Source organism: Lolium perenne, chromosome 5 (assembly GCF_019359855.2).
Source record: "Lolium perenne isolate Kyuss_39 chromosome 5, Kyuss_2.0, whole genome shotgun sequence".
Lineage (NCBI taxonomy): Eukaryota > Viridiplantae > Streptophyta > Magnoliopsida > Poales > Poaceae > Lolium > Lolium perenne.
Window position 1 is genome coordinate 263,166,653 of NC_067248.2, and position 18,304 is coordinate 263,184,956.

The following is an 18,304-nucleotide window of genomic DNA, read 5'->3' on the forward strand; positions in this document are numbered from 1 at the left end:
ACATTTACAATATATCATAGATAGAAAAATAAGTTTAACACTTGCAACATACAAATGGTTGAGGAACAAGTAAGAGGCACCATAATAAAAGGCTCAACCAAGAGGATATGTGAAAGACAAGACAAAGCATATTATAGGACTATTACGAGGATGAGAAAATAGCATCATCATAGTCTTCAATGAATTATATTGCTTAGCATGACCAATCAACATGCAACAAGTAAATAAGATATCAAATGGAGATGTATCATCTCTTATGTGTATAAGTTTCACTGAGTGGACAAAATCACTAAAATGTTTATCCACAACGAAACATGTACACACAAAATAGATACGCAAAAAATATAGCATGATATCCAAAATGAAGTCATGCATATACCAATAAGAATTTTTGCTTAATAGCATAGCCAAAGGCTCAATTTTATCTTATTGTACATTCATGAACTTCAAACACAAACATCTAAAATACATCACAAATATCAATAAGGGATAGAAGATAGTTGGGATGCATTGAGAAAGGCAACAAGTATCACAAACGAGAATACCAAAAGAAATAACTAAATTTGCACTTTCATCTATATTGCACACATGAGAGCCTTGATTAATTGATATGCAATAAAATTGCTAGATAGGCATAGTTGGGATGGATGAATCATGAGCATGATTTAATATACTTCCCAACAAATGCACTCATCTCAAATTAATGCATTTCCCAACAAATCACGTTCGACGCGTAGAGCAATCGACCCGACAGTGAGGTCCGTATATACAAGACTACTTAAATACTTCAGATTCTGAGTGAAATAATGCATTTTCTTGCTGTACCAGACGAGTATAACAACACTGTCAATATACCCTTTTCTGTACAGTACAGTCAATATACCTGTAATATTCCCGCAAAAAAAAAAATACCTGTAATAGATGCATACAAATACGACGATGCGTAGACAGACGGGACCCCAGATATATATATATGCATGTTCAGCTGCTGGACTGGACTAGAGCTTGAGCGACAAGTCCAGCTCCGGTGCGGCGGCCGCTTCTCCGTCGTTATGCTCCGAGGTAGGCCAGGCCCAGTTCACCGCTGCCGAAGCAAGGTACGCCCTCCAGAGCTGCTCGCGGCGGGCGTGGAGCCAGTGTGCGAGAACGGGCGGCGCCAGCGCCGGGGTGGCGGCAGCGTCGCGCCTCGCAAAGGCGCGGCCGAGCCGGTGCGCGTTCTGGTGGCCGCCGAGCGCCTTCCTGCTGAAGAACCTGCGGTCGCAGTAGTCGCACGCGAAGGACGCCTCGTCCCGGGCGATGGCGATGGCGATGGCGGTAGGGCGGTCGATGTCGCCGGTGGGGAGCGACGGCGTCTGGAGGCGGAGGCGGAGGTCGAGGCTGATCACGCCGTCGTGGTGCGCCGCCGTGCTCTCCATCGGAAAAGGCAGTGGATGGATGATCGGTCGAGTGAGCAACTGGCCGAGAAATTAAGTCGCCACGAAGAATGGACGGCTCTGCTTGTGTATTATGATGCATGCAAACCCGAGACCGCGAGACGGTATATATACGTACAGAGATGAAAAGGAGGTGGCCGGCCGGCCGATGGATGGAGAAGGTTCCGATGGCCTGTCATGGCGATGGCATGAACAGCTTTTGGAGGCACGGTGATGGTAGGACGACACAGGCAGAGCAGCACGCAAAGCCCTAAATTAACATGCATGTGGCCGGTCGGGTTGACCAAGTGGGAAGGGTTACGAGAATGTACGCAACGCACACTAGGGCTCCAGACCGGAAATGTCAGTTTACAGTGTACAACTCGGAAGCAAGCCACACGTAGACGTAGACGTAGCTGGAGGTTCTGGACGCTTCCAAGTGAGTCGATAGCCGGCGAGAGTGAGGCGCGCACGGCGTGGCATGCGCATGCATGCATGGTGACCTTCAAACAATCACCGGAGAAAGGAGGTGCGTTATCTATCTTGTTATAAACTTGTTTGCCACTTGCATTCATCAGCCTTGGATCTCACATGTCAATCCATCTGTCCACGGTCCACGCATCCATCATCCATCAGATGCATTTCATTTCATAGACAAGAGAGTAGAAATACTGCAAACTTCTGTGAACATCGACATGTGCTAGTGATGACGCTTCCATGTACAGTAATTATGGAACAAAAAGCAGCTAGTTGTGCACACATATACACAACTGTCGCCGCAAAGAGTAAGTAGTAATCAGCTGATATGAAAATGGCCATCTTTATTTATCTCCAGAAATCACAACAATCAATCAATGATGATCCTCCCAACAAATAATAAATACCTAGCTACGGTTTTAATCACTATACATCAATGATCACACTATATGCTCCAAGAAGCTGGAGATCCTACATATATCACACCACATGTGTATATTCCCCGCCAAACATATTCCAAGCAAGGGGCTGGAGATGTACTTCCAATAGTCCGCTAAATTCCGTCGTTGAATGCACGCTTGCGCATATTCCATGGCGTTTAATCGTTTTCTAATGATGGCACTTGTCACCAGACGTCTCTCAAGTATCTCCCATCCATCTGCAGGCTCTTCACATAGCTCTCCGTCTTCGAGGTGTCCAAAGAGCCCTGAACGACAAGTGTATGAATGATTCAGCAAAACCAAAGGAATGTCGGACCAAAACGGATAATTTAATTATCTGCAGTGTGTCAGGCTCAAGCAAGCCATCGTCGAGCTAAAGAGAGCTAAAGAGAGGCTTCATACATCAGCTTCTAAAACAAAGGCGTGGACAGCTAAACTAGCACTTCGCGCTGGTCAAAGGCAGCAGTGAAGAGATCTGCTTGGACCAGTAATCTGTCAGAAAGTATGGTTTTCTTCTAACCCACATTTCAATGTTGCTTCCTAGAGTAGTAACACAGTGATAGTGTTGACAATCTATGACACAGATAAAGACGCAACAAGGAATAGTGAAGTGACAAATAAGCTTTCGGGCACTACCAATACCTGTTCCTGAACAATTGTGTGCAGAGTGCGGTGCACATCTCTAGCCATGCCCTTTGCGTCACCACAGACATACACATAGCCACCCTGTGAAATGATGCTCCAAAGATCGGCAGCCTGCGAAGATTACACATGAATGATGAATTGGGAAAATAAGGGATGGTAACTGATTAAAAGCACCTGAATAAACAATGAACATCAATTTACCTTCTCTGCCATTTTGTGTTGAACATACTCTTTTGTAGGTCCCTCACGAGAGAAGGCAACAATCAACTCGGAGAGGGCTCCAGATTCAGCAAAGTTGTTGAGCTCATCCTCGTATATGAAGTCCTGAAGAAATAAATATTGATCAGGCAACTTTTAAAGATGTGTAAAATGCAAATGCAGAAAAGTTTCATGGCAGATGAAAAGGAGTTTGACAAGGGAAACAGCTGCACAGAATAATATCTGTGGCACATATGTAAGAATTTGCTATGCCATGGGAATTATAGATGACATGCTGGCTATCATGACAGCAACAAATGTAGATGAAGAACAAAGAAACATAGGTCATACCATCTGGCGGTTTCTGCACCCAAAGAAGAGAATAGCACGGCCTAGTTCCACTCCGGTCTCCTTTAAAGCTAATCTTTCCTGCCAGTGCCAAATGGGTTGGATATGAAAATTAGCATACTGAAGAGTGTCAAATCCTGAAGAATAATGTGAGACAAAGAAGGGAAAGACAAAACAAACCTGTAAGAAGCCTCTGAAAGGTGCAAGACCAGTCCCAGGGCCTACCATTATAATAGGGACTGTAGGATCAGCAGGCAGTTTGAAGTTAGACTGTCTCACGAAAATTGGAGCCCAACTACATTCTTGGCTCTCTTCCGAGGGAGTTGAATGCTGCATGTAGGATCATCAGATAAAGGTTTACTATATGACATGATGGTCACTGACAATTAATTTGGATGATTTAAAACTTCTATATTTGACTACATGCAGATCATGATGATTTAGAAATGACTATATTCACATCTCAAAGTTCAATTTGAGTGACTATATATGGCAACAGATACACAAAGTACATGTTGAGAACTTTTATCATATTGTTGGGTACGAGATCTACTGCATATTTGTACTTCACAGGGAATAGTGTGCTGCTTCACACGGAGTAATGCAAGGTTGCATCATTGGACCAAATGAGCTGTCTGATATATAATCCATTTAATTTTGAAACCACACGTGGAAGCTCACAATGAGAAGTTGAGAACTATTAGCGAAAGATGACCATTTGTTCTCCTAAAGGTACAAAAAAGGCAAGCTGACTGAACTAGGTATTTATTCAAACCTCGTTAAATCTGAGGAAATATCAAATATGTGTGATTCAACATGGAGTTACCGAGGGAAAAAAAGTTGGAAGTTGCTCAACATGTTCAGGATAGACAGAGCAAAGCAAATCAGGGTTGAATACAAACATTGGAGCAAAAGGGGTCAAATGCAATTATCTTGCAATAGGTTAAAAGGTTGAACAGTACTAGCAACTACTACCTACTATATTTAAAACAAACTGCCTTGTAACAAACGGAGGCAGGAGTGTACCTTCATCCAAGTAGAACAAACTCCCTTATGGATCCTTCCCGTAGGGGTTTGCCCACAAGCTAGTGCACATGTCACATGAATTCTTGTTGGTGCCATTCTGCAGCAATATGATATCATGAATCTTGGCTGAGTGGCCAATTTGCTCATGTTATATCAGGTATTATTTCAAAGGCAAGAGTACCTTGGTGAGGAAGATATTGAGTAGTATCTCGGCTGTAGGCGAGGAGCAATAGCTGCAAAGAAAACACCAAGTGGAGGTTTCGCTGATGGGAACTCCGAAATAACTTCCAGGAGACTTCTTTGACTTGCAATTATCCACTGAGAATATTCCTTCTGCCCAATGAAATTTATGTGAGAAAAAAAACATTATCAGAATGTATGAACTTAACCTACATTACAAACTGACCTTTCCAGCAGGAGAAGCTAGATGTCTTAGCCGCTCAGCCTCTTTGGGATCAGATGCATGAGCAGCCAAAGAAATTAGAACACTCTGCAACAACCCATTGAGAAAATTCAAAATATGTATAAATACAAACATAGAGCGTAATGAGAGAACAAATATGCAAAAATATATTCACCTTCTTAGGTGAACTCAACAGATCAGCATATCTGGCAAGTGCAACCCTCACTGTACAGGGAGATGGGAACGGAGGTGGCAAAGAGCCCCCAAAAAGTGGAGTGCCATCCTCTTGGTCAGCATAAATTGAAAAGGTGGTATCTGGTGAATAACCTAACAGTTTTTCTGCCTCCTCTACAGTCTCAGTTGAATTTTCTGCATAAACACCAACATGGTCTCCAGTCTCATATCTGAAAGGGAAAAATGAGGATTAATCAGGTGTCTTGAAACCAACTAAAATCATCCTTTTTTTCCTCTAATTTTCAGAAATGACAAAGCTAGATCATTCAATATGCTTACGTGAGGCTAGTTCCTGCAATGTCAAACTCCAAATGAATGCAGGACCGGTCAGAAGCTGGTGTATGAAGCTCTCGGCGCACAGCCACATTTGCCCTGGAAAAGAAGCATGCTAAGAGTTCGTCCATACTACAACCATAGTCTTGGAATCAGTGGCATAAAAGCCCAAGAAAAAAGCATACCGGCAAGGATGTTGAATATCATAGACGACATGACCATTGCTAAGACTGAAAGACTTATTGATATGTGCGGCATCCTCTGGTTTAGTGAACACAATTCTGTACGCCGGAATAGCAGCCGTGTAAGGAGTTGATGCTGCTGAAGAATTTTCTTCAGCACGGAGCAATTTATCCAATTCTGGCCACAGCAGTTCCTTCCTTCAGTTGAGAAAACAAACCATTAGCTTTGATTCATAAGAGACAAGCTACATGCTGAAATAGAACCACCATACTAAAGCCGATGAATCGAAGTGTATATTATGTCATGGCAGTACATACCAAGCATTGAAGTCATCCTCAATGCATTGATCATCATCTCCAAGACCAACAGGAACTAGGCGTTTGCCACCTGGAAGAACATGATGGACCAAAGTTAACCAGCAGCAGATGAAAAAGGGCAGACAGAAACTATGAAAAAAAATGTAACTAGAAAGACATGCTCCAGAGGATTCACAGAATTTCACTAAAAACTAATTATATGTGGTAAAGCGGTTATAAGGTCAATATAATTATATCATTTTCCCGGAAGAACAGTACGTCATAGTTTTGAGGTAAACATACTTTAAAAAAAAAATCTAGGTGAACTGGGCTACCACAAATGACTCAGTGGATGTGCTTTTGTTCACCTTGTTCAGCGAGGAGCTGATCAACCTCCTTTCCAACCTTGTTGAAATGCTCGTACTGCCTATTTCCAAGGGCAAACACCGCGAACCGGAGGTTGCTCAGCCATTCACCCCTCTCATTCCCCTGAAAACCAACGACACAAAACGGCAATGAATTCATAAACGACGACGCAAAAAAGAAACACACGCCCAAGTGCATTCAGAGCACTAGATGAGTAATCGTACCTCTGAGAACCACTTGTAAAACCTCGCGGCGTTGTCAGTCGGCTCGCCGTCCCCATACCTAGAACAAGAGCAGCAACGGCGCTCAAATAAGTAGTGTAACTTTATTATATTCCACAATAGTTGGCTTTAATTTGAACAAATGTGCACGTAAAATCTTTGCTGAGCAGGTGCAATAAGCAGTCCACGGATTGTACTAGTGGTAGACAAGAATGAGTAGAAGAATGCAGACGCATGGATAGATAGGTCATTCGGTTGAGTAGCTCTAGCCCAACACTTACGTGGCCAGGAAGAAGAGCGCGATGGTCTCCTTCTTGAGCTTCTCCTCGTAGTCCTCGTCCTCCGCCGCGTAGTCGTCCTGAACCACCCAATCCGATGAAGCGGTCAGTCAGTAGCACGCTAGAAGAGGGAGGAGGAGAGGGGATTTGTGATGGAGTGGGCAGCGTACCAGATCGAGCACCTTGAAGACGGCCCTGTCGTACCTGGCCTTGGCCTCCTCCGCGAGCGCCTGCGGTGGCAGCAGCGGCGGCGGCGTTAGTTAGGTTTCTCCGCGAGCAGAGCATGCGGCGAGGGTGGGGGACGGGAACGGGTACCTTGGCGAAGCCCTCGGCGGTGCCGGTCTGCGTGCCGAAGAGGAGCGCGACCCGCGGGCGGCCGTCGTCCGGGTCGGGCTCCTCCTGCTCGCGCGGCTTCTTGGCGGCGAGGGGCGGCGCCGGGACCGCGTGGGGCGCGGAGGCGGAGGAGCGGCGGACGAGGAGGGCCACGCCGCAGCCGACGAGCACCGCGAGGGAGGTGGCGAGCAGCGCGAGGAGGCGGCGGTGGCCGTCGTCCCCCTCGGTGTCGGAGGACGAGGCGCGGCCCGTGAGCAGCGCCGCCAGGAGGTCCAGCGGCGACGCGGTGGAGTCCATGGCCGGGGGCGGCGGGGCTGGTTCGATGGGATCGAGGCGTGCGGGCAACGGGCGTGTAGGAGGCGAATTGTGTTGTGTTGTGTTGCGCCGCGACTCGGGTGGGCTGCACCGGCAAGGCAATGCGGGTCGACGGCGCGCGAGTTGTGGCTGCCCTCGCGCCACCGGTCACGACCACAATTCACATCTAGACACGTCCGGAAACTGAAGCGAATTTTTTTTGGACATGGGTATTCCTAAATTCGTTCAAACTTACTTCGCTACGAAGTTGCATATTTATCCGATCACTAAGTTACACAAATTTCAAGAGGGGGTTTCCTATCGACTATTCATTTGAAACTTATGATTTTTGCGTTTCGCAAAAAAAAAAAAAAAAAAAACTTATGATTTTTGCCTAAGCTACATACTCTTAAATTTGGGTATCAAAAAGTCACGCATCTACATACGTGTGTCCTCCGCCGTACAAAAAAAAATTTGAATTTTGGGGGCACCAAGTTATAGGGTTTATGAGCACCCATGTTCTTTTGCATATATTCTGGGAACTTCGAGGCGGCACCAAGCTGGGTGTACAACTCAATGATTCACGGTCAATTAGAGTAGCATCAACGGTGCCACCAAAGCTGCTACAAGAGGAAACATCCCCTCGATTTTGTGCCTTAAGGTTGTACAATCTTAATATGATGGTGTCCCTTATTCTCTACAAGTTTAAGCCTTATCTACGATTTTGCTCACCACAGCAGTACCTGATGCAATTAGTTAGAAGGGAAAATTGTCGTTGCAATTAGTGTTGCATTTTCGGACGAACTTCGTTCTTTGTTGTATGCATCTCCATATGCTATTTATACTCTTAGTAAATTAGGAATATTCATTTAAGTAGTCAACGAAAGTAAACTCTCTTCCAACCAAATAGCGAGCTTGTAATGTACCTACTCAATCTGAAGATTCAAGCAGAGCGATTGAGTTCACTGCACTACATAAGTAAACTTGGCTATATTTTGATAGGGATGAAATGAAAAATAGAAGTAGCAGCTTATAGATGAACCGCACTTTGTTTTAATAATGAATTGCAGATCAGACAAGTATACTTATTTAGAGGCCAAGTGTTCCAACCGGTTGTGCCAAAAGGATTCGAATCCTCGGCCAATGCATCGAGTCGCGGTCGTGACGCCTACTACAACAATAACAACTACCATAGCGAACAAGTCATTCTTCCATTGTTTTTTAGAACACACATTCAAATTTTGCAAGTTATATCATAGTTAGATATTTCTTTGCACAAAAGATATTACGCCGACTATATTCATTCATTTTTTTTCTATAAATATTAGGGCCTTTGTGCTTTAATATATTTTCTTAGCACCTATTTTCAGCCCACCCTCCATTTTCATCCTAGATTCACCGCTGCACAGGGGGCGAGGACCGCTTCGGCGCGGCCACAGTGGGAATGTTGATAGGCTGAGAGATCAGCGATACCTTTAGCGATCGTTGGGTTGTGGCATGAGGTGCACGGGGTAGTCTTCCGGCAGAACATTCGACATCTAAGTGGCAAACCATTGATGATATATGGACAATAGGATATGTTTAAGTTGATTAAATCAGAGTTTTATCCCGCGTACAGTTTGGTGTGAGTGGGGAATTTATGTTTGCTCTTTTAGTAGTAGTGGAGATTGACCATGTTGCTCGGCACAAATCGATTCAAGGGCCTCTTTGATTGAATACATAGGAATTGCATAGAATAATTAGCCAAGATCTTAAATTTAGCGTAAAGTACACTTAAAGTTCAAATTTCGCATACATAGGAATTGCCTAGGATAATGGCCAAGATCCAAAAGCTAGCGTAAAATAGGCTTGAAGTTCAAATTTCAAACCAAACATGTTTAAACAAAACCCACCTAAACTCATTCGCTCCTAGTAGTAGGAGTTGAGCTTTGGCTTCAGATCCAGCAGCACACACCGAAGACCAAACCAAAACCAGATCTCACCTCGCCGTCGCAGATCAGAATCCCAATTCCACTCCCGAATGCCGTCGTAGCCGCGCCGGCGCCCCGCTCCGGTCCGGTCCGCCTCCATGGGCGGCCTCAGGGCAGCGTCGCCGTCCTCGCCGTCGCCGGCAGTGGCGATGGCGTGCGTGCTGGCGTCCGAGGTGGCCACGGTGCTGGCCGTCATGCGCCGCAACGTGCGCTGGGCGGGGGTCCGCTACGGCGGGGACGACGGCGGCGGCGGCGGTGCCGACGACGAGTACCTCGACCACCCGCTCGTCGCCGGGCTCAAGTCCCTCCGCCGCCGCGCGGCCTCCTGGGGCACCCGCTGGCCCGCCGGCGACCCGCTCCTCTACCTCCGCCCCTTCCTCGACGTGGTCCGCTCCGACGAGACCGGCGCGCCCATCACCGGCGCCGCCCTCTCGTCCCTGCACAAGATCCTCTCGCTCGACCTCGTGGCGCCCGGCCCCGGCGTCGCCGGCGCCATGGGCGCCGTCGTCGACGCCGTCACCGGCTGCCGCTTCGAGGTCACCGACCCGGCCTCCGAGGAGGCCGTCCTCGCCAGGGTCCTGCAGGTGCTGCTCGCCTGCGTGCGCGGCCGCGCCGCCCCGGCCCTCGCCAACCGCCACGTATGCGCCATCGTCAGCACCTGCTTCCGCGTCGTGCAGCAGGCCGGCACCAAGGGGGAGCTCCTGCAGCGCGTCTCCAGGCAGACCATGCAGGAGGTCATCCGCTGCATCTTCGGCCGCCTTGCCGACTTTGATGCCACCGCGATCGTCAGTGACCAGGTGGGTTTGGCCACTCAAGGTTCCAGAGTCTGCTGTTTCTTGCTGCCTTTTTCTTTTCTTTTACTTATTGTTATGATGATAATTTTGTATCTTTTGTTGGACGTTAATGTTTTCTCAGTTCTAAATGCTATCATCAACTGTTTAAACTTCAGCACACTGAAACCGAATCAATTTTACTTGCCCACACTATGTACCGTGCTAATTTAACTTGCAGTGCTCATGTAGGATCCGTTGTACTCAAATAACTGAACGTATTCATGCAATTTTTTTGTTAGATTATTAATGTCATCATAGTTCTAGATGTTATCCTCAACTGTTTGAACTCAAGCACACTGAAACTGAATCAACTAGATGATTCCCTGTGCACTGCTGCGGGAGAGTGTGGTTGAAATAAAGATCCACTATTATGTTAGAAAGTGATGAGATTACAAATTTATGATAACTGAACTTTGTGGGAAGATTCCTCTAGCACTTAAAGGTTCAAACACACTCCAACAGATTATCTCATCAACAAATTTGAAGTATATAATAAACTGAAGAGTTCACTCTTTAGATAGTCTAAATAAGCAACTTTTTGCAATATTTTAGAATGGACCATGTTCATGGGAACAGGCGAAGCTAGTGAAGAGATCTGAACTAACTTCGATCAACTATGAGTTATGTTCCTCACAAAACAGAAAACCTTGTGCAGCTGTAATGGAAATCTAAATTAAGGGTCATGGGTTTCCTTGCATTTTGGCATAACGTGAACACCAGCAAGCATGAGAAGAAGTTCAGGATGTATATTTAAAGCAGCTGGAACCTTTTTCATATGGTTACATTATCCATTAGAACACTTCTGTAATAGTCATTCCTCTTAAGATTGTGGCACACATATATTGTCTTGACACCAGCTTAGCACCCATCTATATTTCCTGAAGCATGTTATAGAAGTAGATTTGTTTCTTTGCTCATGGGTTTGACAAACAGGCTTTTGCTCTCAGCCAGCAGAAGATCCAAATTCAGAAACTTGTAGCATCCTTCGTTTGCGGGTAGAGACTTCAGCAATCAAGGATCATTTTTGTGGGTTAAATGAGGGACAAACCTAGCCACTTTCAATAACACCTTAAACCTTCCTTTGGTAATATCAGATTTATCGATGCAAAATAGAAAAATATCATGCCTTAGAAGCAATATGAAGTTGCTCAAAAAGATGTCACGAAATGGCGCGGATAGTAACAAATTACAAAATATTATGGCCCAACTATAATTAGAAGCTACACAACTGAGCTAACCTGATTCATGGTAAGGAGTATGAAGAATTCCATTTGCAGCTTTGAAGGGTAAAAGGCTGAATGAAGGTAGAAACTATTGTTACAATCTGAGTGAGTCGTGTACAATTATCAAGACAATTGACACACATGTGATCCTTTCTTGTATGCAACGATATCTCCTGCGAGCAAATCAGTAGCAGCAAGAACACAAACCATATGATGTATCCATATGCTATTCATGTTGCAACTCTTGCTTTAATCCATTTTTTGCCCATTAAACTGCAGTTCCAACCAGCTGGACTGACCTGTAGTATGGACACAGAGCATGAAACCAAACTTTCCTGTAGCTTCTAATTGTGCTCCCTTTAATTCAGCATTTTGTTGTTCCATGTATCTAGGTGAAAATGGCGTACTCAACAATACAATATTAGTACTATTACGGCACACGCTTTACCTGAATCGAATAAATCATTCATGTGAAGTATTGCATAATCTAGTTAACAGAAATTTATTGGATAGAGATACAGGGAATTAACCTGACGATAAATGAGACTCTTACATTTTAAAACCTTTTTAATGGTAGATAGTAGAGACATGCCATGCAACATTTGTCGAGTAGCCTGGGAAGTTTGAATTCAGCAGTGTCCATCAGTTTGTAGGGGTAGAACATAATACATCACTTGCTGATTAATAGATGATACCAATTTTTTTTTTCGATAAAGGGAATATATTAATATCGAGAGATACCAATTACACCCAGCCTCTGCAACAATGCACCACCCTAATGGCACTACGGATGCACACAGCCAAAAAAAGGAAAAGAAAACTAAGAAACAAAAGAGCAACAACGCACCACCCTAATGGCACTTTCATACCGCTGTTGTGAAGCCCGGACACCAAGCAAGCCCCTCAACAGCGCGGAGACTTGAACCTCCCTTAGCTAGTCCTCCCCTCCGGCCTTCATGAAATTCTCTTTTTCCGACTTTCATCATGGATCCATAGTCACTTGATGTCAACACAGAAAAAGAGCTTCGCGCCGCTCCCTCCAGAACCAAACGGTCGGAATAAACGCATGGGTGCGCACGACCGAATACCTCCGATCCAGCAAACTCCAGGCAAAATATAGGTTGTCATTTGTCGTTCTCTAAGTAAAAGTACATCTATGTCAGATACCCATGCCCAAGCGTTATTTGTATGTATCATGTTTAGAGAACAAAAATTAAAAAAAAAACTTGGGCAGTGATGCCAAGGCAACTGGTATGATACATTTATTTGTATGTATCATGTTTAGAGAACATAAATGATGGCTGGTCTCAGAACAGTTCTCTCTGTGGTGAATTACCGAAAGATCCGGAGATTCTTGGCGAGGTATTAAGGGAGCAGATAATGCGTAACTGCGTAGTGGAAAGAGGAACTGAGCAGTCATATATGAACAATAGTTTTATATTCGGGCAAAAGACAATAGGAAATTGCCAATTGGTCTGCATATATGCTGACAGACATGCATAGATGGCTATGTGGAATATCGGAGGGCGGAAAATTAGATGCTGACATGCACTGGAAGGATGAATGATGTGGACCAATTAGATGCTTGCTGATGTGTATAGCTTGCATGCATAGAGAAATAGGTTAGTGGGGATCACCTATTTAGATATTATAGATTTTACTTGCCCACTATGTACTGTGCTAATTCAACCTGCAGTGCTCATTTAGGTTTGTGTACTCTGGTAACTGAACGTATTCATGTAAATTTTGTGAGAGGGTTAATGGATTTTAGTTCTAAATGTCACCCTCAACAAATTGAACTTATTTTGAGGAAGATACCACGTATTTATTCATCAGTTGTTGAAAGTTGCAACACACGTGGCTCTTAGAGAAACCGAGTCCATTTTTACTTGGCTTAAGTACTCATACACTATGTAGCATGCTAGTTTTAAAATAAAGCATTTTGGTCGTAATGCCAAGTTTGGTGTATTAATTTGGCGGTAACATTTTGTTCTGCAGATCAGCAAGAATCAAGATTTGGATGCTGGGGATCTGGATAATGGAAAGAGTGATTATGTTTGTTTGGATAGCTCAGGGGACGAGGTGGGAGCTGGACTTGATGTCGTGCAAGATAAGGCCATGATGGAGCCGCTTGGGGTTCCTTGCATGGTGGAGATATTGCAGTTCTTGTGCTCCCTCTTGAACATAGCGGAAGACATGGATTTAAGCCAAAGGATGAATCCTATTGATTTTGATGAGGATGTGCCGCTCTTTGCTCTGGGGTTGATCAATTCTGCCATTGAGTTGTCGGCTTCGTCCATCCACAGGCACTCGAAGTTGCTGGCTTTTGTACAGGATGAACTGTTCCGCAATCTGATGCTGTTTGGATTGTCAATGAGCCCCTTGATTCTCTCGACAGTGTGCAGTACTGTATTTACTCTCTTCTACCACTTACGTCAGGAACTTAAGCTGCAAGTGGAGGCTTTCTTCTCTTGTGTGATCCTAAGGTTAGCTCAGGGTAGATATGGGGCTAGTTATCAGCAGCAGGAAGTTGCCCTGGAGGCTCTAGTAGATTTCTGTCGGCAGAAAGAGTTTATGGCTGAGATGTATGCTAACATGGACTGCGACCTACAGTGTTCTAATGTTTTTGAAGACCTAGCTAATCTTCTGTCTAAAAGTGCATTCCCTGTAAACAGTCCATTGTCTGCCTTGAATGTGCTTGCATTGGATGGTTTGGTTGCTGTCATTCAGGCGATAGCAGATAGGACTGGTCATGCACATCAGCATCATGAGCAAACAGTGCCAGAAATAAGTGAATATTTTCCTTTTTGGCAGTTGAAGTGCGGGAGCAGTAATGATCCCGATCAATGGGTTAGATTTGTTCACCAGCAAAAAAGCATCAAGAGAAAGCTAATGGTTGGTGTTGAACATTTCAATAGGGACAAAAGGAAGGGCTTTGAGTACCTGCAAGGTGTCCACCTATTGCCTGAAAAACTTGATCCATGCAGTGTTGCTCTGTTCTTTCGGTACACACCTGGATTGGACAAGAACCTTCTTGGGGACTACCTGGGGAATCATGATGAGTTCTCTATTCTGGTACTTCATGAATTTGCTAAAACCTTTGACTTCGAGGAGATGAACTTGGACGCTGCCCTAAGGCTCTTCTTGGAAACTTTCCGGCTGCCTGGTGAGTCACAGAAGATACAACGGATTCTGGAGGCCTTCTCTGAGAGGTATTATGAACAGTCACCACACATGTTTGTTAACAGGGATGCCGCCCTGGTGCTGTCATATTCAGTAATCATGCTCAACACAGATCAGCACAATGTAAGGGTTAAGAAGAAGATGACTGAAGAAGACTTTATCAGGAACAATCGACGTATCAATGGTGGGACTGATCTTCCACGGGAGTTCTTGTCAGAGCTGTTTCATTCTATATGTCGGAATGAAATCAAAACCATTCCTGAGCAAGGAGCTGGATGCTCTGAGATGTCTTATAGCCGCTGGGTTGATCTGATGTGGAAGTCAAAGAGGACATCATCATACATTGCTTGTGACTCCTATCCTTTTCTTGATAATGACATGTTCCCTATCATGGCTGGACCGTCAGTTGCTGCCATCTCCGTGGTTTTCGATAATGTTGAGCATGAGGAGGTTCTTACAGGATGTATTGATGGTTTCTTGTCAGTAGCAAAGTTGGCTGCATTCTATCATCTCGATGATGTATTGAATGATCTTGTTGTGGCGCTATGTAAGTTCACCACTTTGTTGAACAATTCTTATGCTGATGATCCTGTAATAGCTTTTGGAGTGGATGCCAAGGCCAGAATGGCAACAGAGGCTGTTTTCACTATTGCAACTACTTATGGTGATCATATACGAAGTGGATGGAGGAATATAGCAGATTGCATTTTAAGATTGCACAAGATAGGCCTTCTTCCAGGCCGCCTCACTGGCGATACAGGTGATGATCATGAGTCCTCTTCAGATTCATTGCCTAGCAAGCTTGGTTCATATACAGTTGCACCTCATATTTTACCGATCAACACTCCTAAAAAAACATATGGGCTGATGGGGAGGTTTAGCCAGCTACTTTACATGGATGCTGAAGAACCAAGGTCCCAGCCAACTGAGGAGGAACTGGCAGCTCAGAGGAATGCTTTGGAGACTGTAAGGAAATGTCAAATAGGTACTATCTTCACCGAGAGCAAATTCTTACAGGCTGACTCGCTCTCAAATCTAGCAGGAGCCCTCATTCAGGCAGCAGGCCGGCCTCAGAGGATTTCCAGTTCGCTTGATGATGAAGGAACATCAGTGTTCTGCTTAGAGCTACTAATTACTGTCACATTGAATAACAGGGACAGGATTGTGCTTTTGTGGCGGGGTGTTTTTGAGCACATAACACATATTGTTCAGTCCACAGTGATGCCCTGCAATCTGGTGGAGAAGGCTGTTTTTGGGCTCCTGCACATCTGCCAGAGGTTGCTTCCTTACAAGGAGAATCTGGTAGATGATTTACTGAAGTCGCTGCAGCTAATTTTGAAACTCGATGCACGTGTAGCTGATGCTTACTGTGAGAACATCACATTGGAGGTCACAAGGCTTGTGAAGGCCAATGCAACCCATATCAAATCCCAGATGGGTTGGCGGACCATAATTTCCTTACTATGCGTCACCGCTCGCCATCCAGATGCTTCTGATGCCGGCTTCGAAGCTCTGGTTTTCATCATGTCTGAGGGGGCACACCTCTCACCTGCCAACTTTATCGTTTCAGTGGAGGCCTCAAGGCAGTTTGCAGAATCTCGGCTCGGGTCTGCAGAAAGATCTGTCCATGCTCTGAATCTTATGGCCGACTCAGTAAATTGCCTGACACGCTGGTCGCGTGAGGTCAAGGAAGCTGGTGGCGAGGCTGACAGGATATTGGAAGGAATTGCCGAGATGTGGTTGCGGCTAGTGCAGGCATTACGGAAGATGTGCACCGATCAGAGGGAGGAAGTGAGGAACCACGCGCTGTTATGTTTGCAGAGATGCTTAGTAGTTGACGGAATATCAGTTTCGTCTTCCGCATGGCTGATGTCCTTTGATATTATCTTCCAGTTGCTTGACGAGTTGTTGGAGATTGCCCAGACCTACTCACCAAAGGACTTCAGGAACATGGAGCTCTCCCTCTTGCACGCCGTAAAACTGTTATGCAAGGTGTTCCTGCAGTCACTTAAAGACCTGTCTGTGCAGAGCAGTTTTGGTAAGCTGTGGTTGGAAGTCCTCGACATGGTAGAGAAGTTCATGAAAGTCAAGCTGAGGGGGCGGAGGACCGAGAAACTACATGAGGCGATCCCCGAGCTGCTGAAGAACATACTGCTGGTGATGAAAGCAAACGGTATACTCTCAAAAAGCGCCGGTGGGGCGAACACTCTATGGGAAGCAACATGGCTTCAAGTTAACAAGATCACGCCATCGCTGCAGTCAGAAGTGTTCCCTGACAACGAAAGCGACTCCGTGACGAAAGGCGAGCAGAGTAGTCCAGCACAAGAGGGTCAAACTGCTGAGCGACCGGCCACGGTACAACCTGCCGCCGCCTGATCAAGTTACCTGAGCTGAAAATCGGATCCGTCAAGGCTGACCTTCCAGCATTTTTCGGTGGAGCTATACACAGAATGCCCGGCTGCGCTCTTTGGCGGACATTAGGGAGGGAGAGTAAAGCTGGTGTGTTGTAATTTTTTTAGTCTATAATAATTGCCTTTTTGGGTTTATTGACTGAGGCTGTTGCCTTCTGTGGTTGGCTGCCTTTATTGTTGCAACACCTGGGGGAAATTGTATGATAGGGTATATCGCAGCAGTTACATACATATGCAGGATGGACTTTGCCCACACTGCATTGTTGTTACATTTGTTACAGATGTGAATAGGTGATGAGGTTAGGAAAGCATCTTGGCGTTTATACTGTGCACTGTGGATGGATGTGAATTGTTTCTCTGTATCCATTACAAGCTGTAATGCCACACAAAATTAATATCTTCATTTATGTAGTTATTTGTTTCGAAAAAATGGGTAGAATGTTTATTTAGTTAAAATAATATAACAATATTCACTAGATTGGATAAACGATAACATGAATGAGTGCATCTGTAATAGAATCCATATAGTATTTTGAGAAAATTTTATATTGCTATATGGTGCATTTGAGGTATCCAATGTTTAAATTTTCTGATGTGTAGTGATTGTATTTTTCAGTTCTTCTTTTGATTGTGTACACTTAAAAGGTCTGATTATGTAAGTAAGGAAAGAAGTGACATCTGGTTTCTTGAGAGAAGAAAGGAACATTTGCTATAAATCTAACTGCTTACTACTAATGTAAAAATTCTCACTCAGATTTGGATTCTGACTTTTGTTATGTAGTCTCTTAAGGAGCAAGATGTCTAAATCCTGTCATTAGTATGATGCCATCTCATGTTACTCAAGTTCGTTTTTCTGTACTATTTGTTATGCAAACCTGGGTGGGTATCTGAATTTAACTGAATCAGAATTAAGAATGCAACATTATGGGAGTGATTTGTTTAATACTAAACCAATGACATACCGTATTTATTTTCATAGAAAATTCTACTTGCACGTTTGTTGTCCTTTTGCATATTGGTATGTCTGTAAACCAAATTTGAACTGAAAGCAGAGTCACACTTTAGATAACTTTCATCTGTTGGATAGCGGATGTTTCAGTTTGAAATTTATCTATATGCCTCGTACGCAGCTTGATGTCGGTTGAAGCGTGCAGGCTCATCGATTTCTTGTTTCCCCGTTGCTTATTTGTGAGGTATGTTCTTCTTTGTTCTTCTTTGTTCATCTCAGTTCCATGCACCTTTCATTATATCTAAATT

General features: G+C 44.6%; 3 protein-coding genes across 3 annotated transcripts; 1 reads left to right on the top strand and 2 right to left on the bottom strand.

The window, feature by feature from the left end:
* Positions 1–998: 998 nt before the first annotated feature.
* Positions 999–1,415, bottom strand: LOC127304410 (uncharacterized). The gene has a single exon (XM_051335099.1). It carries the CDS (start codon positions 1,413–1,415, stop codon positions 999–1,001), a length of 417 nt encoding a protein of 138 aa, XP_051191059.1.
* A 798-nt stretch (positions 1,416–2,213) lies between these two features.
* Positions 2,214–7,474, bottom strand: LOC127302935 (NADPH--cytochrome P450 reductase 3). The gene is made up of 17 exons (XM_051333674.2): positions 7,116–7,474; positions 6,971–7,030; positions 6,804–6,880; positions 6,526–6,583; positions 6,304–6,424; positions 5,957–6,026; positions 5,642–5,836; positions 5,463–5,555; positions 5,125–5,353; positions 4,953–5,036; positions 4,728–4,879; positions 4,547–4,643; positions 3,701–3,850; positions 3,524–3,601; positions 3,176–3,298; positions 2,972–3,085; positions 2,214–2,595 (listed from the first exon to the last, which is right to left on the bottom strand). Exons 1-17 carry the CDS (start codon positions 7,428–7,430, stop codon positions 2,515–2,517), a joined length of 2,097 nt encoding a protein of 698 aa, XP_051189634.1. The 5' UTR covers positions 7,431–7,474; the 3' UTR covers positions 2,214–2,514.
* Positions 7,475–9,346: 1,872 nt separating this feature from the next.
* On the top strand, positions 9,347–17,370 carry LOC127302936 (ARF guanine-nucleotide exchange factor GNOM). The gene is made up of 2 exons (XM_051333675.2): positions 9,347–10,194; positions 13,452–17,370. The coding sequence occupies exons 1-2, from the start codon at positions 9,496–9,498 to the stop codon at positions 17,010–17,012; spliced, it is 4,260 nt and encodes a 1,419-aa protein (XP_051189635.1). The 5' UTR covers positions 9,347–9,495; the 3' UTR covers positions 17,013–17,370.
* The last annotated feature ends 934 nt before the right edge of the window (positions 17,371–18,304 follow it).

Excerpts from the sequence above, each read along its gene's own strand:
- LOC127302935 (XM_051333674.2), bottom strand. The coding sequence starts at position 7,430 with ATGGACTCCACCGCGTCGCCGCTGGACCTCCTGGCGGCGCTGCTCACG. Across the intron at positions 6,425-6,525 it reads TTTACAAGTGGTTCTCAGAG|GGGAATGAGAGGGGTGAATG; the intron begins GTACGATTACTC and ends GTTGGTTTTCAG. Across the intron at positions 4,644-4,727 it reads TCAATATCTTCCTCACCAAG|AATGGCACCAACAAGAATTC; the intron begins GTACTCTTGCCT and ends ATATTGCTGCAG.
- LOC127304410 (XM_051335099.1), bottom strand. The coding sequence starts at position 1,415 with ATGGAGAGCACGGCGGCGCACCACGACGGCGTGATCAGCCTCGACCTC.
- LOC127302936 (XM_051333675.2), top strand. The coding sequence starts at position 9,496 with ATGGGCGGCCTCAGGGCAGCGTCGCCGTCCTCGCCGTCGCCGGCAGTG. Across the intron at positions 10,195-13,451 it reads CCGCGATCGTCAGTGACCAG|ATCAGCAAGAATCAAGATTT; the intron begins GTGGGTTTGGCC and ends TTTGTTCTGCAG.